We start from the raw sequence: 26,120 nt of genomic DNA, 5'->3' as shown, positions 1-26,120 counted from the left end.
GGATGCTGCAACAGTTATAAGTCTGAAAAACAGTCATAAATCATTTTTTTCAGGGCTGTTGTAACTTTGAATCATCACTAAACAAACTGGCTTTAAGGACTCCCTGTACATAATCTTAAAGTCTGAATAAACCTGTGCTGCAATTTAATATTCCCTAACCATAGAAAAGACTTATGTTTTCAGCAACAGCTATTAAATCTGAAAAGCTAAAAAACCTTAAATAATTTATTAATATGTTTACAATATTTTGTTCTTTTATATTTTGTACTCTGGCCAGAGATCTTTGAGAATAGAAAGGGTTAACAGGCTTATAAATGCTAGTTAAGAAAGTAGGCTATAGATTATAATTTCAGCACAGCATTGTACCATTTCTTCTGCAAGACACACACACATTTTGTTGAATAGTTCTTTATTATCAAAAAAGTGCATGTTAATGAAGAACTATTTGAAATTTGAAAGATTGATTTAAGTTAAAATTGTCAATCTAATATAGCATAGTGTTTATTCAATAAGAGGAATGGCATACATATACATACCTTAAGTTACATACCTTGAAAGAGCAGAGGTACATATATTTTACTTAGTAAATGTTTAATAAGATATCACAATATTAGAACTTTCAACACAGAAGCTCAGATATCAAAACTATATTTCCCAGTTATCCCTATAGAGCAGCAATATCTAAACTGACAAGCCTTGATAAACAATGAATCCAAATATCCGTGTTTTAATGTGACTTTGCATTATAAGATGCTTTATCAATTTGAATTGCTTAAAACGTCATGTTGACAACTACTTTCAGTAAATCTGTACTTTCCCTACTGCAAAACTTGCATCTCTAGCTTACCCTTCAGCTTCATGAAAATGAACTAATTAATCAGTAAACAAACAAAATAATTATGAACAAGAGGAAAATATCTTCAAGAGAAAGAAGGAGAGTGGCACTAAAAACTGTCTTAAAATGGATTGATAATTCAGAAATTCTTCATCACTTGATGTCAGCTGTGCACCCTTTTTGCTCCAGTACGGAATACGAAAACTGAAATGAGCTTCAGTTACCACTTTCTTTGAATTCCTGTTTGCCCTATGAACGTTACATTGCTATTTACCTGACCCAATCCTAATTAAAAAAACCACATTTTTCCTATTATAAATCATTGTTTGTAAAAATTATTACTTTTTCCATCAAAATAATAATTAGAATGTGGAATTCAATCATTTAGAACACAACTTTCAATCAAAGCAGAATGTGTTTTTTTTTACAAATCTAAAGAAAATAAAATGGGTTGGGTTAAATATTTTACGCAAAGATGGCAGAACCCCCCCTTAGTGAAATGCTTTAGTTTGGATTCATGTTTTTATTTTGTTTTGTTTTTCTCTACCCAAAATATAACTAAGGTACTAATTCTGTTCATGTAATATATTGGGGAAACTAATTTTGGGTAGACTTCAGTAATAATAAGAAAATTGACATGTTTATTACATAATGGCTAATGATTTTGCAGTTCAGCTATAACCCAGACTTTGAAAGACTGGCCTTTTGCCAAAAGCATACACACCAGTATTGCTTCTTGAGTTACAATGCTTGTAACAATGCTTTAATTTAAAGTCCTTGAAACCTGGTACTATATTTGTAATGCTAACTTTGTCCCCATATTTGTTAGAACAGTTGGGTGTTAATGAAAACAGCTGTAACATTCCACATTTTCTTTTAAAAAGCCATAAAGTACATTTCGGTATCAGTGTTTTTCATTTACTGTTCAGAGCCAAGTCTTACCAAGAAGCTGAAACCGACATAAACATTCAGTAGTCAAAAGAGAAAAAAAAAGAGTCACTAATGCTAGGAACAGAAAGCTTGGTCTTATTTGTTGATCCAGAATTATTGTGTCCTCTCTCCAGACAACCATATTAACAAGAAAAGCAACACAATTATTTTTTGCTGGGTTTGAGAGGAACATGTGATCCCTTGACACTGAGTTTTTCAAGAGAAGATGTGGGTCTCCTCGGTCCTTCTATTGCTGTTCTTGGGTGCATCTTCTCCCTGAAAAAACAAGGATAACAAAAAGGGAATACTTTGAGGTTTGTTTTATACAATGTAACATCAGCTAAACACAGAATATACAGGGGAAAACCTTTAACCATTCATTAAAGCAGGGGTGTCAAACTGGCGGCCTATGGGCCGGATGCGTCACACGCAGGCCACGCCCACCCTAGTTCTGCAAATGGGGGAAAAATTTGTGAAGCCACAAATTTGACACCTGTGCATAAAGAAACAACTGTTATATCTAGAAACTGTTTTTCAGATGGCTTGCAAAGCTAAAGTGCAACGTCCCACCTCAATTAGCGTCACCTGTAATCCTATGAAGATGGAGTCCTTCAGAGCTGGGGAAAAGAAACATGCAGGGGACCAGGACTGCACCAATACAAGAGTAGAAAACTTGTGAGACACAACATGTTGCTAAAGTCTTAGCTATTAAATACTAAGGGATACCCAGGGTTGTAATTTATCAATGTTTGTGGGACATGTTCCTTATCCCCATCTTGGGCAGTACTGTTTTCCCACAGATTTTCTGTTTTGATATTTTTCTTTTGTAGGTTTTAATTGAACTAACCAGCAGACAATTAGTGCCAGTATTTTTATATTAGGATGCTTAAGGTACACAGTAGTTGAATGCATTCCTGAAAAATAAGCATAGAATCCTTATACACATATGACATCATAAAAGAATTCTGACTCTCTCTCTCTTAAAATAGTGTAAGGCAAAACAAGAAAGATTACATTGTATACCTCCTTGGAGCATCCTCCTTGCTTACATGATGAATGCTTCTATGTTTTGGGGAATCTATATTGTATCTTCCTCCAGAGGGCTTAAACTTCAGAATCTCCTTTTGCCATTGTTCATCAAATGCATGAGCTTCTCCTGGCAAACAATTGCAATTTTAAATTATAAATTTCTTCATTTGAAAGTGTGTATATCTCTCTCGATGTTTTGCACTAATAAAAAATACATAATTATCTACAAAATGCACAATACACCATTTTATATGTATGCAGGTATATGCTTATGGTGCCATCTAAACAGCATTGATCATATAAGAAAGAGGGGAGGGAGGGAGGAGGAAATAGAAGAAATAGAAGCCAGCAGCATGGCTAATTACCTTCATCTAAATTAATGAATTCTTGATTCAATTCTTCATCACCAGTTTTGTTGTTCTTTGCCTTCTGAACTACATGAGCACGATCATGAATATGATGACCAATGGCCATTTTTTCCAACCCGCTTTCAGAATCTCTACAAGCTTTTCTGATTTCTTTAATCTGAATTAAAGCAAAAACAAACAAATAAAAAATGTAATAAGAAGAAAACATCCTAATTAGTTTTCTGGATTTCTCCTTTCAAGTAAACTTTCTACAAATCATGGAAACATATATATGAAGCCTAAATTAATCACAGAATAAACATGACAAGTGCAGAAGGCTACACTATGAGCACATATCACTCACTATGCTGCGGAAGTTATACTTTAGGGCGGAGGTGGAAGAGAGCAGTTCTAGCAGCAAAAACCACACATAAAACAATTCAGTTGCATGCACAATCATGTCTCTGAATTATGGCCTTGGCATGTATGTTGATTCACATATAGAGAAACTAGGCATGAATTCCAGTATTTTAAGGTTTCAACATTGTCTCATGAGAATGGTTCAAAAACTATCATAACTTATCTAAATATAGCCAGTGAATGGAACTTTTCAGCTACAGAGATAAAGAGTGTTCTGCTATTTGCCACATGAAAGGAACACTAACTATCTCGACAATCTTGGCTACTACTTATCAGCATGCCCGTTAAGTATATTATTAGAAGCTTTTTGATAAAGAAGTACTGGCTGAGCCGCTAAAGAGATTTACTGTGGGCTATTTTCAACAGTTTTATCTTGCTTGCATGCTCTATTTCATGAACTTGACGTTAAGGTTCAAATTCAAAATTAGATGGCAGCACCTATGAGCACAGCAATGAAGGGGCTTTTTAAACATCATGCCATCACTTCAAACTCAAGTTTTAATTTCAAACGTTTATACTAATTTTCCAATGCTTTGTTCTATTGCATAATAATACATTTATAATAATACATTTAGAAGCACATACCAAATTAGAGTAATACTATTATTAGTTAGGAGAGGATTCCCAAAATGTTATCGTACCCCTCCTGGAGCAGTCCGTGTCTGGGCTGAAGCTTGGAAAACTTTTGGCGGTTCGTCACCCTTCTTGGAATAGGTCATCACTGAGGAAGAACTGTAGGAGTGAGCATTTGGATCAAGTGCCATCTTATCCTGAAGAAAATAATTTAAAAACAAGCAAAGACTACACAATTAGAGTCCAGAATGGAAGCCAATATTTAATGGATGTTTGCAGTCCTCTACCACAAGACTATAGATTACACTGGGTGGAAAGATCCTGTGAGAATACTATGGCAACCTATTTTTCTGTAACTGCCAAGAGAAACATGTATCTATGCACATCAAACTAAATGTGAGGCATAGTTGACTTCATTAAAGCTGCACTTAAGACAATAAAAAGTGAATCTTAGGAAATGAAATCACATCTACAAAACTTAATATCCCAGGCCTGTAAAACGTTCTGAAGCATTATTCAAACTTACCCATTCACTTGGCAAACAGGCTTAATTTAACAGAAGAACTGATTTTGGAACTGTCAGATGCTGGAAATGAGTAAAAGTCTACTCTCGTGCAGTTTGAAAGAAAGTTTTTCCGAACTAATTTCTTTCTTTCTGGCAAACAGTCAAAAGCTAACACAAATATGCACCAATCAGTTAGGCACATTTAAAGACGTATCTTCATGGCAGGACAGGCATTTCTATCCACTTTTTAAATGCATCAATTAGATATATCTAAGGCCAGCATTAGGGGGTGGGATATGAAACCAAAGAAAGCACCACATTACATTGTGAAAATGATTCTAACTGTAGATAAGCTCTACAGTTCCTTCATTATAGAACACACAACTTAGATTGAAATTAAAAACTATCAATTGATAATAACGCACTACTAACCTCTTTCTCTAAGGCAGCATTTTCAAACTGGCGGAGGCAGCAGTGGGGGGAGGGGGGAGAGAGGGGATGGTTGTGCGCGCATGTGTGCTCTCACCACTTCCATGGCTTTGTTCAGAACAGGTTAGGCCCCAGACCAGGCCACAGACTGGGATTGGGACCTTTACTCTAACGAAATCTATTTTTACCTATTATTTTAATGAATAATATTCATGACAAAATTGACATAAAAATTTAACAACTTACAAAATTTCTTTGCATTTCCATCATACCAGTTCTCATGTTTGACATCATTCTGTCCATTGCAAAGAACGGATTTCTGAAATTCATGTTCTGCTTCAACAGAGGGGAAGAAAAAGAAACAATGAAATGCTTCAAAACTCAGAAATTTTATTACAATTCATTCACGCACAGGTGGGAAGAAGCTTACTTTTTCAGACATCAGAAGATAGGACAAAGATATAGCAATTAAGAGCAACAGTTTAAAAAAATAGAAAATGAAGGTGATGCTTGGTGTTTTATGAAACACTTCTCTTTTTCTATTATACTCTTCTCAATTCAGCTGTAGTAAAACAAGACAAACCGCCGGAAATTTCTCTAAGCTAATATACAAGGTAGTGTATAAGAATAGACTGCCAGAATATGTTAAACCACATCTCCTAAAGTGTCACTTCCAAGTTTTGTCAGTAGGTGAAATTCCAAACCGTGGGACAGCCAACATCACATCTAGTTTGGCCCTTAGTCAAATATGTTCCTAGAGAAGATTGTTGGACCAGGCATACAAATACATATCTATAGAAGTATCCGAAAGGCTTTCCTTATTAACTTTACGTAAAATTGAATCAAAATACGATTTCATAGATTTTAAACTCATTTCTCAGTCATTAAGTTTTCAATGAAATAACAAGTTATTACAACAATAATTAGTTCACAAACATATGAAAAACAAGTTTATATCATTAGGTAAATTGAAATATCACTGTAATCTGTTTTATGAAAAAGAAAATTTAGAATAGAGTGGCAAAGCTTGTTGATTATGCTTGTTACTATCAAGCTAAAAAGCACAAAATGAAATCTTCACTAGGCTATGATTAGCCATGTGCAGAAAAAAAATGTTTCTTTTTGTGTGGATTTCTTGAATGGCTATCTACGTCTGGGTCAATTTAAAAGCTGATTAATCACTCCATAAACTAGGTTCTCTTTTGTGATTTGGAATATGCAATTTAGGAATACAATTATATGTGAAAAAAGATACAGACTAATGACAGAACACAACACTTGTATGGCACACTGTTGACTCAGTTCCATCATCTATAATGGGAATGCAGTAACCATGACTTCTGTTTAGACTGCTATCACGTTACCAACATTCCAGCCAGAGCATTAACACCTTTACAGACCACAGAGAAGGCTATAGAAGCAGGCAAAATGTTATAGGAATACCAGTAAACTCACCGAAAATATTAGCATGTAAATGTATGGCTCACATACAAAATGAAACAAGCAAGAAAGCAAGAATGGAGAAAACTGAATGAAATTCCTTGTATGTCCAATCACACTTGGCCAATAAAGAATTCTATTCTATTCTATTCTGTTCTGTTCTATTCTGTTGTGTTCTATTCTATTCTATTCCATTCTACCCTATTCTATTCTAAATTCTAATTCTATGAAACCAAAGAACATCCAACTCATTGAAATATCTGACATGTGCGCTCTTGATCTTTCTCTCTTTCTCTCCCTTTCCCTCTCTTTCTATATTTACCCAGTGCTAGAGTGTCATAGAATTTGGACGTTCTCAAAATTGGATGAGAGGAAGTTACAAAAGGTAACAAAGGGCTGAAATTTAAAAACCATGACTACAGCATTTAAGTCATTTTTTATTTTTATTTTATTAGAACAAAAATGATGTCTCCCATTCCTAATATAGGTATACAATAGCTCGGTTGGCCGAATTATTCCAGGACCTCAGCAGACATGTTAACAATCCTTTTCCCCTGACAGTGAAAATATAAAAATCATAAATAGTAATTTTGATTTATAACCGACTTCCCAACCTTCATTAGGCAATAAAGTCTCTACCTTTTAAATTATCATTTGCAATTATAAATGTTAAGCTATATTTAGGAATCCATTGATGGAATTGCATCTAATGATGTGTCTCTGACAGCAGAATGGTTTTGCTGAGACAACAAATTGTCCCTTCTTCTAAACCTGCTCTAAAATTTGAGAAACTTTAATACAGTTAGAGGGAAAACCCAATTAATGAACGGAGCATTAATGCTTTCATAATGTTGGTTGTGTCTAAGTGCTATATTTCTTGTACTTCCCAATTAGCAAACCTCATAGGATACTACATAAAGAATACATGATCATTTTTATATGAATGGTATGCCCAAGAAAAAAACATTGATAGAAACTGAAGCAAAATGTTTTCATTAGAAAAGAATTTAAGAATTAAAGATGGAAGCAAAAGGCCTGCAGAGATATTCAAATGATATCTTGGCCATTTTTAATTAATTTCCCCCAGTCTCCATTAAAAGGTATAGGCCAATATACACTGCATACAGTAATTATGGAAGAAGAAATTAATATTTTGATATTTGCAATGGAGGAAAAAACAGACTAATATGACGTGTTTTTAGAAAGTAGTTTTGGAAAGAAACTACAGTACAATACAGCATGTACAGTAATGTACATGCCAGGAATGTTCACAGAAATTAGATTATTGTAATAGGAAATGCAGAACTTTGCCAGTTTTTCACTGCTTTGTTTTTCAAACAATATAAATCCTATATTTAACTCCATGCTAAAAGCCATTGAGCAGGTCCAAAAGAAAGAGGCACAAAGATCTTTCTGATCAAGTAATATATTTCAAACACAATCATGGTACAGCATCATTCACACATTCTTATAATGGCCTTGGACAGAAAAAGTTGGAGCTTACTTTGATTCAAAAAGGACAAATAAAAGCATATTTTCCCTACAGCAAATATACTTGCTTGAATTGTTCTGTGACAAAAGAGCCAAAATATGTTCAAAGAGCTCATGACCTCAGTATATAACTGACCCCAATTTTAATTGCTACCTGTTCAGTATATATTGTTTGTTTTACATTTGTTTAAATGATTTAGAAAGATACGGCTGAATGACATAAATAACTATATTATGAATTTATTAATATAGTCTCACTATATAATATAGATTAATACAAAGAAAGGCATTGGAAGTTGAGTTTTTATTCCTCTCATAGCTTTATTATATATGAAAGGAAAATAAAAGATAATAAAAGAGACCCCTTTGGAAATTATAGCATCATTTTAATCTCCACAGACACTAAATAGGTATTTTAACAATGATTTCCCCAAAAGGGGGAAAAAAAAACACAAAACAGTTTCACAAAATGAAACAAGCATACTAAAATGTACGTATAAAGCAAAATGCAAGATGCTTAGCTTTAGAACAAGTGAAATAGACATGTCCACATCACCAAAAAAATAAATAAATATGTGTGTGTAATATACTAACCATGCCACCAAAACAGCCAAAAGGCATAAGCGGAAAACTCATGGCCTAAAAGAAAAATTGTAGATCATATAAATTGCAGCATTAATATTATGGCCTTAAAATATAACTGAATGGAAGTGCACCTGGACTCAACTTTCTTGAAATCTGCTACTAAAATAACTAAGAAGCCTACACATTTTCTATCAAGTGTACTTCTTATTACCTTCAACAAAAAAAAGCAAGTTTTGTATTATTAAGCTAGCTAAGAATCTTGCAGTCCTCATTTCTACATCTTTTTTTTTATGGAAATCTTAATTTTCCTATTCACCTTTTCTTTTTTTTTAAAGAATCATCTATTCGCTTCAAACATTCAAAAATTTCCACCTACATATATATTTTACCATAAACTAAATTTAAACTATGTTTACTACTTCATAATCCCAATGCACTCCAAAGTTTTCTTAAGATCCCTTGGGGGGAGAAGTATACTACAATTGGAAGGGTTATATCCTATTTTTCATAATAATAATAATATAAATATATATAGCATTTTATTTTAAAAAAAGGATTCACTTAGCAAAGTGAAAAAAAATAAGATAAATGTAAGGTTTATTTCTGGACAAAAAGAAAAAATGAAAAGTAACAAAAATGCTAATGCACAATGCCCATAGCACCAAATCTTAGCAATCTTTGTTGTTAGTATACTGACCATGCCACCAAAAGTGCCAAAGGGTATACATGGAAAACTTGATCCCTGAAAGAGAAGCACCAGTCCATTCAAAATTGTTGCTTGGTTTAAAAATTATTATGGTTTAGAAAATTCAAGGGGAACAAAGGCATGCTCAGATTAAATGTGTGTTGTATTTGTATACTAACCATGCCACCAAAACTGTTAAAAGGCATAAGGGAACAGCTCATCGCCTGTAAGAAAAATATCAATTTATGTAAATTGCTGCAAAATAATTGTTGCAGAAGGATACACATGTCATAGATTAAAATCAAGAAATTCTCCAAATCAATCTTAAAACATGAAAAATGTGAGGGCAAAGAGATCATCCATACAACCTCTTTAAATAAAAGGGGCAATAGGGAACAATGTAACAACTGGGATAGGAAAATCATGAATCTATTATTGTTTCATGGCATATGGTCACATAGTAGCTTTTGAGAACCCTGGATGAGGATTATTATTTGGTCCCTTTTCTTGTGGTTCAGATCAGGGTTTGGGACTGAAATGGCATTGATCGCACTCATGGATGGATGACCTCTGGCCGGAGTGGGGTGGAGGCAGTGCATCCAACCTGGTTCTTCTTGACTTCTCAATAGCATTCAATAGCCTTGATCGTGGAATCCTTCTGGGCCAGCTGAGGGAACTGAGGGCGAACAATTTCTGTGCTGGCTTTCCTTTTTCCAGGGCCAGTTCCAGTCAATGTTCACAGAGGGAGAGAGATCTAGCCTGCGCCCTTATTTTGTGGGCTGCCTCAGCACTCTGTTCTTTCTCCTATTCAACTTTTATATGAGGCTGCTGGGTAGGATGATCCATCGGTTTGGGGTGAGATGTCATCAGTATGCAGATGACACCCAGCTTTATATCTCTACCCCAGGCCTCTCTTGAGTGAAGCCGTGGACATACTATTCCAGGGTCTTGGGGACTGGATGAGACAATCCTAGCAAGACCAAGTGTTGTGAGTATTTGGACAACACCCCCCCCCTCCCAACAAGGTTCTTCCAACTTTGATTCTAGATGGGTTGAGCAATCCCAGACAGACCCAATGTGAAATCTAGGTGTCCTCCAGGACTTGTGGCTCCTGCTTGAAGAACAGGTGGAAAAGTGGCTAGGAGGGCTTTTGCACACCTTCATATGTGCCAGTTGCTCCCATACCTGGACTGGGAGGACCCTGCTCACAGTAACTCATGCCCGTGTAACCTTCAAGTTAGACTACAATAACACCCTTTACATGGGGCTGCCCTTGAAGACTGTTTGGAAACTTCAACAGGTGCAGAATGCAACTGTGCAGATGGTGCCAAATACATAGCACACATAACGTAGCACACATATGTGAGTTGCACTGGTTACTGATGTGTTTCTGGATGCAATTCAGGATGCTGGAAGCACTATATGGCTTGTGCCCAGGGTACCTGATAGAATCACATTTTTTTTCAAGAGTCTCTACCTTTCCAACCAGATTGAGTAGAATGGATATGGTGCATATCCTGTCAGTCAAAGAATGTTGGCTAGTGGAGATAGAAGATGAGCTTTTTCTGCAGTAGCCCAAACTATGGAACATTCTCCCTTCAAAGATCAGAATGGCCCCCAAACCTGTAAGGTCCTAAAAACCTGGCTATGTTCCCAGGCCTGGGTGTTCAAATGTGTCAAGGATCCTATTTACTGGCTATACTGCTAACTGACCAAGTATCTTGCTCCTATGTGTATTTAATTTGGATGTTTTGGGTGTTTATATTGGTTTTATTGTTTATTGTTTTCAAATGTTTTCAAATATTTTTAACAGTAACATATATGTTTTGAATAGTAAGCATCCTAGACTAGAATCATTGATTAAAATGGGCAGCCATAGAAATTGAAGAAACAAACAAACAAACAAATAGATCTCCCCAGCCTTCTTATAATCCAGGAGCCAAGTTTCATTTTTGTTTTCATCTGAATTCAGACACCCTGGGACAGAACAACTCCTAGGGCATTCATGCAGGCAGTTTGTTATGTGCCAGGTGTGAAGGAAGGGAAAGTTACCAGCTCTCATCATTGTGCTTCTTTTCAAATCATAGTTACAACTTGCACTATACTTTCATTTGGTATATGAACAAACATTGCAGCTTCTGCCACATCTAATTTCAAACTGAAATAGACATGCTTAATGAATGATTATACTTTAAGCTTCTATATCTATCATTAAAAAAACTTTTAACTAGCTTTGAAGTATCAAGTTAAGCACTATAAACATCACTCATGTTTCCAAATATTCAATTCCATGTAGATTCAGTGGAGATTATCCAGTTCAAAAAGAAACTTTGAATACATCAACAAACTTGTTCCTCTTCAAGGCATAAATTTTAATTAATAAATTATAGCAAGCTGAGAAAAATTGCCGACCACAACAATTAAAATAAATAAGGGAAATAGTCTGCAGGCAAGCAAATTATGTTGTAAAATCAAAGATTATGTAAAATACAAAAATAGTCATGGAATCCTAACAATGTCAGCAGATTCAAAGGTCATTGAAAAGACATATTGAGTAAATCTGTCACAATATACAGAATATTTTGGCTTATAAATCCACCACGGATAAGTTACTTGCCAGTACACATATAAAAAGATGAGGCTATAAATACTACTGAATGCAGGTACATTCACAACACAGAGAACAGACTTAACTATGACTGAATGGAAAAACTATCAGTCAGACTAAATGACTGCACAGACTGAGACTTCAGAAGAAATTAGTAGGAGTAGTTGTGGAAAGTTGAATAGAGATAGCACAGCCAATCTTCATATTTATGTAAGGAGAATGCTGTATGCCACTTAGAGTTATGCAACTGAAGCTGTCTATAAATCCTTTAAAAAATAAATTAGAAGTACATCAGAATGTCCAAAAACATGGGTGAAGGATACAGTTATACTAAAAGCATCACATGAAAAACGTGTTTATACTGGTCATTCCGCATGTTTTCAGCAAATTTACAGTACTTTATATACAACGTGCTTACAAGATCCCTGTTCACAAGCAGAATCACTCAACAATTCTACTCATTTATGGCTTATTCTTTCTATCTCATGACTCATTTATCTCCGCCTATTCCCTTGCAAAGCATACACTACTTACCTCTACTCCTTTCTACTTTCTACTTTCATGTTATATTCTCCTCATCCCATATTTTTAAAAAATCTCATTTTACACAGCATAACTGACTTCTACAATTAAAATTTGAAGCAAATACAAATTTTAGTCATACAATTGAAAAATTTTTCCTTACACACAATCAAACTGGAGAATTTACATGGAGCATATACTGAGGCCTAGGCATAACTCCAGGTACTCTACTAGGTACCTATGAAATATTGGGGTATATTAATTTTTTTTATTAATACATGGGCTAGGAACTTAGTAGTAGCAATAATCTGCTGTCAAAGTATAAGCAGTTTCCAGTAACTCTAATGGTAGCTAACTAGAACGTATGGAATCTGTATTCAACAATGTCTGAAGGCAATCAACTTGCCAAAGCCAGTGTATACTTTTTGGGAGAATATTAATATCTAATTTCTTAATGAAAGGGTATTTTAAACACTACTGTAATTAAGCCCAATGAGAATATTACTGCAACAAATATGAGGAAATGATTGTTCCATGGGTCTAGCATAACTCACCGTGGCTAGCTCATTGCTGCCAACTCACTACCGCCAAGATGCCTCTGCCAACTCACAGGTGCCAAGTCACCACAGGACAAATCCACATGGCCAACGTGCTGCACGGACAACTCACCATGAGTGGCCAGAGGGAGAGCCAAATAGGTGGACGAGCAAGAGGTGAGCAGAATGCAAAGTGCGTCAGGGAGGACAGCTGGGGGCTTCCCATTTTCACACTTCCCACCGCTGCTGCCATGCCACCAGCGGCTCAGAGCCTGGCGCAGATCAGCACCTAGATCAGCATCATCAGAGGCAGCTTCAAGCCTGGCACAGATCGGCATCTGCACTGGACTCAGAGCCCAGTGGCAGCTGTGCAGGTGTGTGAAAATGTTGAGCTGATTTAAGGGAAAGAAATGTAGAAAACCAAACAATGCACAAAAGCACCATAATCCCTGGAAACAGAACAGGCTTCCTTTGTTCAAAAATGGGGGAAAGCAAAGAACTGTATAGCAACATAGAACCCTGTAATTTTTTAGGTAAATTAATGTAGTACTGCAAAGACTGTGCAAATTTAGATTTATAGCCTATCATCACTAGAACAATTCTACTTCCTATAATAGATAGCTTTTTGGCTGCATGATGCTATCTATCATTCAGCTTCTGAATGACTGTATTCATCAAAACAATAGGAGATCTCATCCCCTCCCCTAGTTCCTGAGAAAGAATAGCATTCTTAATATAGCCACATTCATGTTTGCATTCTGTCATAATTTTATGAAAGGTTGAGATGCTCTTCAGTGGCCTTATCATAACACAAAATATCACAGTCACAAAAATTAATTGTCTGGGAGCATTAAATCATGTATATAATAATCAAAATGCCAAGATACTTTAAACATATGACATGCATTTTAAAAGTAATGATAAATATAGATTCCCACAGAATCTATAGGGATAGGCATAAAATAATGTTTTTTTCTATGTTAGCTCTATGATCTATCACATTGTGGCAAGGAAGTTTGGTGGGGATATTCTGGGCAAGGTCACTTTCTCCATATTGTTGTGTCCCTGCACATCTCCCAATCTTCCTGTCAGATCTTTCTTCTACCTCTTAGCTTCCTTTAGCCACACATATTTCTTCCATCAATAGCCTTCCCTTTTTTCCTACTCTTCCCACCTTGGAACACCTGTGCCCAGAACATGCATGTTTTGGGTTTCAGTCCAGACAAAACATGCATGTTACATGTTAGGCAAGACTGTCCAAAACTGCCTGTTCCATGCTGGTGACAGTTTAGCCTATTTTGCCAATTCTCCCAAATCTTATAAACTAATATAATGTTTACAGGAACATGTTATTAAGGCTTTGACTATAAAATGCTTTGAGCTGATGTAATGATAATTGATGTATACTTTTTTAAAGCCTTACCAAAATTAAATTTAATTATAGAGGAAACTGAGTTGACTTGTGAAAACATATAAAGTAAATTTGTGCCATTTCCAACTGAAAAGGCAGGTAAAAATGTTACAATGATAACATGTGCCAACAATGTTCTATCTCAATTAAAGATCTGTGAATTTTTTCTTTCTGGATGCTGAGCAAAATCCAATTTGGTAGCGTTAATACTCGTACACATCATGGACTTTGACTCAACACATCCCTCTTGCTTCTTTGCCCTTTTCTCCATTCCTCAAATCTTCTCCTGGGGCTGGGGCATCTCTCTGGAATAGACCTTTGAAGATGAGCACATGGTTTCAGGAAGGAGTGAAGTTGCCTCTCTGCTAAACTGATCAAAGTCAATCTGTCAGCAGAGATGATTAATCAGAAATAACTCATTAAAAGCAACTCTGTGCTCCTAGCAACTGATTTACAGTCCATTCATACTAAGAGCAATTCAAAATGGATGTTATTATTGTATTGTCCTCCCCAACTTAGTTAGATTAGAAGGCTCCAACATTTCTGATCCACCGAAAAAGTAGACTTCACTGCTAAATAATTTGTTTCATTCATTCCCAGACAGTGATGCATATGTAATAATATTATTTAAGTGCATACCAGCAAGACATTTGGATTTTTGTTATTGTCATTTAATGACAACTAAAAGCCAGATAAATTGCAGGTATTGTTCAAGACACATTTATATATCATATTTATAGTCTTTTCTGGAATTAAACAGCTATTTAATATAATATAAAAAAACCAAGTTGGAGAAGCATCACATGTATTTTTATTTACTTTTCTTACAGGTATATAATCCCACAATTATAATTAGAACAAAACAGCAAAAGGCCAAAGGCATAGTGGTCTTTCTATATCTAGGAAAAAAAAGAGTAACTCTAGCCTAGAAGGCAGATGGGGTATTTCTATTTCAAAGGATGTCCCTGAGTACAAATGTAAGAATAAAAAAAAATCTGGCAGTTACCCTTCTGACTTGCAAGTGACAGTTTCTGCTGCTGTAAGCTATATCAGTTTCCAGTGCATAGATTACAGAACTTAGCACTGTCCTTCAACCCCTGTAGTATTAAAGTAGAACATAAATTCCAAAGATTCAGTTATCTCACTTTGTGAGAAAAGAAAAGGATTCAGAATTAAAATAATGGTTTAAATCAATGTAATCCTTCAGAACTAAAAATCAAGTAAGAATTTTGTAATCTCCATATTTTCCATCAAAACATGACCACCACCCCCTCACACACAGGCGAAGTAAAGCTGAAATTGACATTATCTAAAAGACATACCTTGTCATTGTCTCTCAAGGCCATTTGAGAATTGGGATGTCCTCTGTGATGTATACCCCCTTGTCTGTCTTCAATTGAAAGAAATGGATCTCGCCCAAAAGGTTCAGAAAATAAATGTTGTACATGTTCATTATGGGCAGTAAATGTATCCCTGAAAATAAAATAGGATAGCTAGAAAATATTTATCTCTGCATTAGAGAACATGCAAAGTTCTCAAATACAACATATAACAAAAGCAACTATTTACAGAGAGTTTACATAGTTTTCACTGATCACATTGTTTTTCAGAGTTAACTGGTGCATATTACATTATGATACCCAAGAAAGATTAAAAGACAGAATATTTAAAACAAGTAAATCAGTAAAACAGGGAGTGTGCATGATCTATGTATCCACTGTCATAAGTTCATTCAATTACAAAGACAGAAGATTTGACTTCTCAAAATCAACAGAATGAAAGGTATATTTTGCTGCAATATATTGAGTATATTTACCTTGCAATATACTAATACCATACAAGTTACATCAGTGAATTCCAATTCATTACTTAAATTGAAATACAGAACATTGTTTTAATTGGTGGCGCTTATACATATATTAGAAAGCTGCCATTTGATATTTTAGTTTTATATTATAGTGTTTTCTATAAAAAAAGTTATTAGAACATTGATTTGGTACAGCTTTCTGTCCCAGTAGTGGACTATACAAAAATAGGGCAGCCTTTTGCAGAAGGGAAATTGCTTCTGCAGCTGTCTACACTATTCAGGAAAAAAGTTGGCAGGACCAGAAAACAGTCTGAGATCTAGTAAAGCTTCCCAGCTGTGTAATCAAGGAGACATTTATAAAACCAATTTTATCCTAGACAGTATTTCTGGACTGTCAATTCCAATCCTCTCCTTGTGAGGCAGAGGAAGCTTTTATACTAGTTTACCCTTTTAGAACTTACTCCCATAGTGAAGTAGTGCTTAGCAATTTGCATGATCTACAGAATGCAAAATAGTACTTCTCAAAAATGAGAATTAGTATTTATATTTAAACATTTTCTGACAATCACTATGACTAATGTCATGCAAACCCCACTATATTTTATTATTTTAAAAAATATGTGTATATATATATACCCACTACTACCTATTATAACAATATCTAACTCTTGGTTACATTTAACCAAATTTCCAGCATATTCATTTATACGAATATAAACACCTGCTTTGCTTCTCCATGCCATGCTTATATTTTTCCCAAAATGCTCAAGGGAATGCATGCTATGTATTTTTAAATTCAAAGAAATAAGGAGAAGAATGGGATGATAATTATACTACAAGGAAACCAGATGTAGTATAATTAGAGGTTTAGAACTTTGGGGACACAATCCGGAAGGGCTAATGTAGTGTGGTAGAGAAAATAAACCTAACAAACAAAATGGAGGCTATACCCTTTTCCTCCCTTTTTTAGATGTGATCAGGGTCAAACTCAGTTTATTGCTGCCTAATCCCATCAGACCCATATTGAATCTTCCTGCCCTCAGATAAAGTTCCCTGAATCAAAGAATAGAAGCCCCTTCACTAGCTAAGAGAGTAGCCCATACAAGGGAATTGCAACTTAAAGAAACCCCAATGTTTTATCCCCAATCAGTTCCATCCTTAAAATTTCATCTCCTTCCACAACAAGAGATGCTGCTCTTCTAAAAGGTCATTTTATCTAACAATTGAACTCATCCCAAGTATACCGACAAGGACCTGCCTAGTCGGTAGCAAATCAGATTTCTAGGATTTCAAACCTCAAACTTTTATGAAAACCTTTCCTTCTCCATTGTTGGGGTCCCTATTTCTTTTAAAGGAGGCACACAATGGAAGTTCCAATAAGAATGGTTCTTCTCAGTATTGTATTCCTTATTCACAATGAATCTACAACAGTAGGGTTAATTCAATATTGTGTATGAGGGCATCTATTTGTCCAGTGGAATTTCCGTCTCTTCTCCTTTATATGTTTTCCATGGCCTCTTGGAACTGAGTTTAGTGGTTCTCCAACTTTTAGAGCAGAGCTTTAAGGTGCATGGACAACAGCAAGAATGACAGGAAATTGTCCTCCTTTTCAATATCACTTGCAAAAGTGATTTGATCAGCACGATGGGTTAACCCAACAACCTACATTTCTTTAATGTGGAGTCACATGTGCCTTTGCTCATTTTCAGTCTACTAATCTTTTTAAAGAAAAAACCAAGTTACTTTCTGACTTCTACATGTTGACTAAATAATTTTTTTAAAGGATGAATACCAAGGAAACAGCCTGTCTGAGCATGCAAGTCTCTGGATTAATGCCACTGATTTTATTACATTAGAAGTTGGCAACAAAACTGACATAAAGTCTTAACACCCTGTCAGAGCCATCAAAACAGCTGCTGACATTGAGTAAAATTGTCCTCTGATTTCAAAAGTTGTATAACTACTGTGTAATTGTAGCTTACATATAATCTGTAACTAACGTAAAATTGTACCTTAAGCAGAGAAATTACAGTACTGCAAAATTAATAGCCAAACATACTGCTCCTAGAAAAAGTTGGAAATGAGCCAGATTAATATAGAAGCCTGATTTGGGTATAGATATTACATTAATCCATAAAATTTAATATGCATGTGTATGTGTGTGTGTGTGCATGTATGTATTATTTCTTTGAAATATACAATAATTGAATTTATTATAACTTTTGGAAGCTAACAAAAGAAAAATAAAATATACAATGGTACAAAACCTAAAAAAGACTGGAGAAACTAGTCAAACTAAAATCAAAGCACTTAAAGTCAGCATCTACTGTAATCTGGGGCCTGGGGGAATAGCTGGTCTTGAGGGCATGTTGAATAAAGTCCCGTGGGGGTGGGGTGGGGAAGCTAATAAGAATTTCAGGGGAATGTTGTTCCCAAAAGGAGGTATTAGGACGAGAAGGCCCAATTCTTGAGTTCCACAAAAGACACTGATCAATGGGACTCAGAACAGGACAACTGCAGGAAACTACAGTGGACAGGCAGTTTCTCAAATAACTAGAAACTATTTTCTGACTGAGTACTCAAATGATAAATCAAAAATGGCATCTGAAAATTATCTTTGGCTAAAGCAGGTCATACAGATAAAAAGTTTCATCACCATACAATTCCAAGTATGGTAAAAGTCTTCAGGACTGCTTATAAATACCCAACTTAAGAATATTTGTAAACAATTAGTAACCCATATTCAGAAATACGACAATGGATTGTCATTGATGCTATGATTTGTTGTGAAAGCAGATTCCACAGATTGTTGTAAAACTAGATTCTACTAATTTATGTTCATGTAAGCTTTGTTGTGAAAGCAAAAAGCTTACATGAACATAAATTAGTGGAATCTAGTTTTAAACAGATTTAAATGCAGTTTAGATGTTAAAATATTACTTTTACAATTTGATACTAAACAAAGTTTCTAATGGGATTCATACTTACAGTAGGTCTGTATATAGTGAGCATTTAGCAGAATATAACATTACAGAAACATACAATGGCTAACTCTCTATTAAGAGTCAGTGATTATTGTTACAGGGTAAAAATTTAAATTTTGAGCTAAAAACAGACTTTTAAAAATAGATCATTCAACATATATGAAGCAGCAGCAAAAACTTTGAGAATTCCAAATACTTTTAGCAAAATTAATGAAATATTTTAATAAAAGGAGTTATTTTAAAATATAAAAAAAAATTGCCTCTTTTTTGCACAATATATGAGAATTCAATTTTATCTTTGAATTTTCAGAATGTAATAATCAAAATCTAAGCCACAAGGAGTTGTTGTTGTTTTTTAAATGTTATTATTTTGGTAGTGTTTCAGAACATTGCTCACCAAAATATAAGCCAGAAATCTAAACACAAGAGTAAAACATCTCCAAGGGAACTCCAACATGCCGCAGCAAGAGTAGCTTTCTCTCATTCCGTACAAGAAGGTCAATGACAGTTTCATGTTGGGAAGGTTGCAGAAGAGCAAACCAAGTTACATTCTATATACAATTATATGCAAATAAGCACTATGTACCTCAGAGATGCTTACTTCAAAGCAGACATGAAGAGGCCTCTAGAAAGTTAGTAGGCTCTTCATTGCCTAAAGCCCTTTCTGACTTACACCAAAGATGCAAAACGTAAGGTTTGCGCTTGGCCTACCATCATTCAATTTGCAGCCTCATGGGATCCTGAGAAATTTAGCCTACAGTTTTGCTTGCCTTGGGAGGGTCAGCAGCTGGATTTTAAGACTCAAAATATATACTTAAACATAGGGGCTTCAAATGCCCATTTCAGCCTATGTAAATTCCAGCATCCTTCAAAACAGAACGAAAATGTCTGTGGAGATTCTTAGTCATTCAAGTCATAGTTGTCTCAAAGGTGCTTTTTCAAAAGGCAACTGGACTGGTTTTTTTTTACTTAAGGAAGAAGATAATGTTTTGCTTCTCATCCAAGAAGCTTCGTCAGTTCCGATGGTGGGAAGGAGAATGAAAACCACTCTGAATTCTAATCCTCTCCATTTTGGGAGCTGGCCTGTGGACCAAGGGGTCAGTAAGGACAATTAACCAGTGGGGATAGCTTGCCTTCAAAAGTTGTGGGTGCTTCATCACTGGAGGTTTTGAAGAAGAGACTGAACAGTCACTTGTCTGAAATGGTATGAAATGGTCTCCTGCTTCAGCAGGGGGCTGGACTAGAAGACCTCCAAGGTCCCTTCCTGAAATATTCTATTTTATTTAGATCCCGCTAACATGCAGACATAATATATGAATAATATGGGGGACTGAAGATGGAGCATCAGGGGCAAAGCGGTTGCATCTCCGCTGGCGCATTGTGCAAGGCGGTCCCTGCTGCTCCTCCTCCTCGGCCCCCTGCAAGCCCATCCTCCGCACGCCGCATCCCAGGTATACGGCGGATACATAGTTCGATGCGCCCGGCTCTCAAAAGGCCACGAAGGCAGGTGCGGCCGTCCTCGGAGGGGCCACCGGCTTCTTAGTCCGCAGAGCGGCTCCCCCTCCGCTGAAACCCAGAAGGCTTCATTCAGGGAAATTATCCGGCGCTCTAATCGCGGCCCCCGCCTTCCCCGCTCAGTCCCACCGCAAGTCAACCCAGGCCGCGCCTGCTCACCGGAAGAAGGGATCGTCTTCGAATACCCTGGAGAGCCCGAACATGATTTTCTGCTCCGAAAAGGCCTCTGCCCTCCTCCTCCTCCTCCTCTTTCCTCCTTCAACGCCGCTCGACCGCCAGATCTTTCCGTTGAGGCCGCCCGACGACCGCCTCTGGAAACGAACCTCCTACCCCGCTCTCGCCCCGCCCCTTTCCCCTTGGAATCCCGCCTCGCTTTTCCCATTGGCTCCGGGGAGCACGCAGTATGGCGACGGACGATAATAGAACAGAGCTGCTGCTACCATGGCAACTGGCTCCAAGGCAAGTCCTCCGGCTTGGATGAGCTTTTTGGCCAGAGGGGGTCGGTTTGTGTGCGGAGCCGTACTTCGGGGCCGCTGGCCTCCCTTTATTATTCCTTATTTTTTTATCCCTTTTTACCTTCCCAGAAAAGCCATTCTGCGCAATCTCTAAAAGAAGACACCAACACAACTGCGGCTAGATAACCACGTTAGAAATAGCAAGTGCGCAATGAAACGGAATTCATTGAGTCGCCCATCTCTCTCTCTCTGAAAATAACGGAACGTTTGGATTTGGTTTGATATGTGATGGGATCTATTTACGACTACGATTAAGTTACTAAATTGCAATGAATATAAAGACAATAATCGGGGGCACTTTATGATGCTAATAAAAGCATCTTGAGACTGAGAGGTGGGCTCCAATTTGGCTGTGTGCTGTAGAATCTGTTATAATAATTATAGTGCTGACATTCTGGAGTAAAAATGTAAAAATTAAGACAAATTCCTGTCTGGAATCCATGTTTTGGCAGCATGGTCTGTGATTTGATAGTTGTGTCAGGGGGATCCCATCTAAACATCTATCTGTATGTTCATTCAAAGCATTTCTGTATGGCTTTTCTCTCTCCAATTACAGCATTCAAAGCAATGTTCAGGTGTTTAAAACCAATAGTGAAAACACAAAACACTTAACACATAATAATGGTAACAAAAGCCTTGTCCAGAAATCTTGAACTTGTCACCATGACGCAACAGAAGAAAAAGCAAAATATATTCACTCTGCTTTTCATCGTTACTGTTTTTTTTACCCTGAGTTTTAATAAATTATATCAGTGAAAGTTGTTTCAATGTCCATTTTAAATTTGTTTGATAAGTTATAAGTTAAATTTTGACACTGTATTGATAAACTACTTTGACAGTTTAATACTCTGAAGTACAATCAAAATACCTATTCTGTAATGTGGGAAGCCACCCCTCCCCACTCCCTAGAAGAAGGAAATATTTTGAGGAATATTTTTAAAAGGCAGGATAAAATATTTCCCCTAAAAGAGAAATAAAAAATCTTGAGAGAGACAGAAACTCAGACCCCCAGCTCCCTGCCCCCAGCAGATATTTTGTGCCCATTAAGAAAGACTGGGCCAGCCTATCCACAAAACAAAAGATCTTCAGCTCCAGGGTGAAGAATTAAGACATGACCCTTCAGGACTAATAGGATTAACCCATTAAGACACAGAGCTCCATCTCCTAAGGACATTGCATCACCCTCAGAAACTTCAGCCAAACCTGGGAGCTCAGACAACGTACAGAGCCAGCTATGACCCCTACATAACCCCTACAGGGGCCACATGGGAGTCTGGTAACAGCCAATACAATACATATCCTTGCATAAGAACAGGAAGTTCAAGTGCAAAGCCCAAGAGAAGATATAAAAGCCACCCACTCTCAGCTCCATGTGGTCAGCTGTACCAGAATCATGTGCTTGGTGGTTTTGCTTCATTAAATCCTCTTTCCAATCAGCTTCCAGCAACCATTTTGTCTCTAGTACCTTTCTCCCAGCTTGGAACTGAACCAGATGGATTATCCAACAGTAATATTCTTTTCCATCAGACATTTTTGTCTAAAGTACTCTTATCGTGCTGTTGATAAACAGAAAAAACCCAATTATCTCCCCTTCTTTACAGAAAATCAATTCTAATTTCTGAATGCTAACTGTTCTTTTCCACTTTTCTCCTGCCTTGTATCACTTAAAAAAAAAATTATTCTAAACATAGCTACATAATTGAAACACATACGTCTTTACTTCAAAAAGAGTGGACCATTGTGTCTAAAAGAAAGGCCATGTTCCTACCTGCTTCGTGGCAGCCCTCTTGAATTGCTTCATATTATTTTCATTGGAACAAAGTGTTTAACACAAAGTGTTTATATTATACTGTCATGCCCCAGCATATAACTTTTATAGTAAAGGACAATATGTCAGTAGAACGAAATTTGTTGGAAAAGAGAGCTAGCTCTGATTATCAGTCTTCTATTTATTCAAGTTATTCCAACATTTTGTAACCAAGACATGTTACACAATTTCCCTTCCCATTAACCTGGTGAAAGTTAAATATTGAGTTCCCATAATAGCAGCAGAAACATGATCTGATTCATTAGACGAGCTCAGCTATTCTGCTATAAATGACATCATGATAAAGGACTGTCCATTCTTAGGGCTTAGCTGATGCAGGCATTTTTTGACCTTCCCGAACAGATCCTTTTTATTAAAGCAGATCTGAATTTACAAACTGCCATCATGCAAAAGACACACATTAAATAAATTGAAATACAAATGTGCAATCAAGTTCTGCAAAACAAGTATATTTAAATTCTATACTTCAGAGATTTAATTGTGATTGATATGTTTATTCTATCTGTATTAATTTTAGGCATGCTACTTTGGTCCTGCAAAATACTGAAGGACTACTGCAAAGGAGCAAAAAACTAGAGTTTTCTGTCTCTTTCTGGCCATCTGGTGGTCATCTGGAATTTTGCAGCTCACATTTTATATATCTGTTGATTTACTGTGATTTTTTTTTATTCCACCATGCAGGTTTCTGATTGGGTTTTAGTCATGCTCAAAGAAGACTTCTTAAAAGCAATCCATCTATTCTGTCTGAATATTTCACAAGAACAGTTCTCCATTCCTCTACTCATTGCAGAATACCTTATGCCACCAGACTTGAAATTCTAGACCTAGAAAACCTAGAACTACATCACCTCCGGTCCAATCTAAGTATAGTATATAAAATCATATATTGCAATGTCCTACCTGTTAAAGGATACTTCAGCTTCAGCCATAACAATACAAGAGCACACAATAGATGCAAATTCATGGTTAACCGCACCAAACTTGATTGCAGGAAATACGATTTCTGCAACAGAGTGGTCAATGTCTGGAATACTCTACCTGACTCTGTGGTTTCTTCCCCAAACCTCAAAAACTTTAACCTTAGACTATCTACTATTGACCTCATCCCTAAGAAGTCTGTAGGGGGCATGCATAAGCGCACCAACGTGCCTACCATCCCTGTCCTATTGTTTCTATTATTTTTCTTATATATATACATGTATTCATAACTATATTTATACTTATATCTATTATCTTGTAAGCAATTGACAAATCAAATAAAATAAAAATAAAAAATAAATATACTCTATTGTGAACTATCTTACTGTTTTTAATACTAAATTTTATAAGATTTTAATTTCTATTAAATAGGTTAAATTTAATTAAAAATCCAAAACAGTTAGCTAAGAAACATAGAAGCTGATGAAACATAAGAAAATAATGGACAGAGTTATAATTTTTAGCATTATTTTTTTGAGCATGTGCATGCACGGTTGGTGTTTGGTTGGAAGTGTTTAAATGGCAAATGAAGTTCTTTCATCATTGCTGAGATGTAAGGATTGTTCCTTAGAATCCATCATATTTGGGGTTGGGGTAAATGAAATTCCCAGCTCATACAAAAAGTCTACTTCAGCCCGCTCCAGGGAGATTCTGGGGCTGAAGTAGATATGGGCTGCAAAATCTAGAGATCCATAAATGGCAGCAGAGAGTGAGAGTTTTCTGTAGTTCATTTCTGTCATCTAGCAATCATCCAGATTTCTGGAGGCCAGATCTGGTAGTTCTGTCTGAAGTGAGCAGGCTGCTGGGCCTCTGCATGCAACTTTTAAATTGTCCATCCTTTGCCAAGCTTTTCATGGCAACCATGATAAATAATGATGCGACAAAAAAAAAAAGAAATGAAATGTAATACTACTGAGATATCAGTTCAGTTCAACGATCTTCATTTATGCTTGTTGGAATCACTGATCATGCTAAGCCACAATTTTTAAATTAGCCAGAATGACTGAAATAAACATCACCCTAAGTCAAAAGCATAGTTTCAAAAGCCCAATGGATTCCCTCATATGTTAGGCTAAAAGCAGGCACATTAAGGCATAGGAGGGTTATTAATTTTTCTTCATGTAAGAATTATAAGCTACCTTCCTCATGGGTATGAATTATTCAGGACAGCTGAGTCATATAAGAAATCATTCAGTACAGCTCTGTTGTGGTCTGCTGGTGGCATGTGGAGCTGGCAACAGAGTTGGATAGTGGAAAGGAACATGGGTCAGTTCTGGAGTCTGGGGAGGGCTCGGACGAGGGATCTGCGTCCAACACAGAGTTGGGGCCAGAGCCATCTGAGAGTTATGTGCTGACTCCGGAGCCTCCAGAACCTGACATCAGCGAGGCAGAGGAACAGGGGGAGCCGGTTCCCAGTACGTGCTTGTGCAGAGCTGTCAGAAGGCAAGACAGTTAAGACAAAAGGGGCAACTCAGGAGTAAGGCTTGGAGATGATGACATAAAGGAGGAGCAAGGGGAAATAAGCCTTTGCTGGAAGCAATTTTGTTCGCTCTGGTTGGTTTAAAATCTGACGCTCTGTGTTGACTTTGTGCTCCCTTTGGTCATTGGCAACATTTCAAGGGAGATAAAGGTGGGTGATTATCAGCCTTGTGGCAGACTTGTGACAGCCTTCTGTTGGACTATTCATAAACTGTTTGGGATTCATTACAGGCTGTGAATGCATTTAATTCACAGCCATTGAAATAATTTTTAAAAAAGGATATTGGAAACAGTGTGTGATTTTTACTGTCTCAGGAAGCTTTGGTCAGAATAGGCTCAGCCCTGGGAGAGATAATAGATCTCTTATTATAAGGATGCAGGTAGTCCTTGACTTAGAACTGGTTGCTTAGTGACCTCCCCAGGGCTACTTAGGACCTGGATTCGTATTTCAATGGAAACCCACACACCCCTGCAGCCACATAGTCGCATTGTGGACACTTGGCAACTGCTTATGGACCTTTGCAGCATCCCATGGTCATGTGACCATAATTCATCACATTTTTTGCTGGAAACCAGAGCTTATTTCCAGTTTCTGGCAAAAATGCCCACTGCAGACTGCTGCGTTCACTTTATGACTGCCATGTTCGCTTTATGACCACCACAAAAGC

At 36.6% G+C, this 26,120-nt stretch overlaps 1 protein-coding gene across 7 annotated transcripts; it reads right to left on the bottom strand.

Annotated features, from left to right (window-relative positions):
- Positions 1–392: 392 nt before the first annotated feature.
- Positions 393–20,986, bottom strand: MLF1 (myeloid leukemia factor 1). 7 transcript variants are annotated; one of them, XM_026705850.2, is made up of 10 exons: positions 20,812–20,979; positions 15,669–15,819; positions 9,449–9,493; positions 9,282–9,326; positions 8,594–8,638; positions 5,315–5,404; positions 4,203–4,331; positions 3,160–3,319; positions 2,789–2,921; positions 393–2,041 (listed from the first exon to the last, which is right to left on the bottom strand). In XM_026705850.2, exons 1-10 carry the CDS (start codon positions 20,853–20,855, stop codon positions 1,930–1,932), a joined length of 954 nt encoding a protein of 317 aa, XP_026561635.1. In that variant the 5' UTR covers positions 20,856–20,979; the 3' UTR covers positions 393–1,929. The 7 variants fall into 7 exon arrangements, with proteins under 7 accessions (XP_026561635.1, XP_026561636.1, XP_026561637.1 ...); XM_026705851.2 differs by having other exon boundaries at positions 5,315–5,401; positions 20,812–20,978; XM_026705852.2 differs by lacking the exon at positions 9,282–9,326 and having other exon boundaries at positions 20,812–20,978.
- Positions 20,987–26,120: the final 5,134 nt, after the last annotated feature.

This window comes from Pseudonaja textilis, chromosome 4 (genome assembly GCF_049901715.1).
Source record: "Pseudonaja textilis isolate UNSWEBS1 chromosome 4, rPseTex1.2, whole genome shotgun sequence".
Lineage (NCBI taxonomy): Eukaryota > Metazoa > Chordata > Lepidosauria > Squamata > Elapidae > Pseudonaja > Pseudonaja textilis.
The sequence above is the reverse complement of the archived record's forward strand: the minus strand, read 5'-3'. Positions and strand labels throughout refer to the sequence as shown.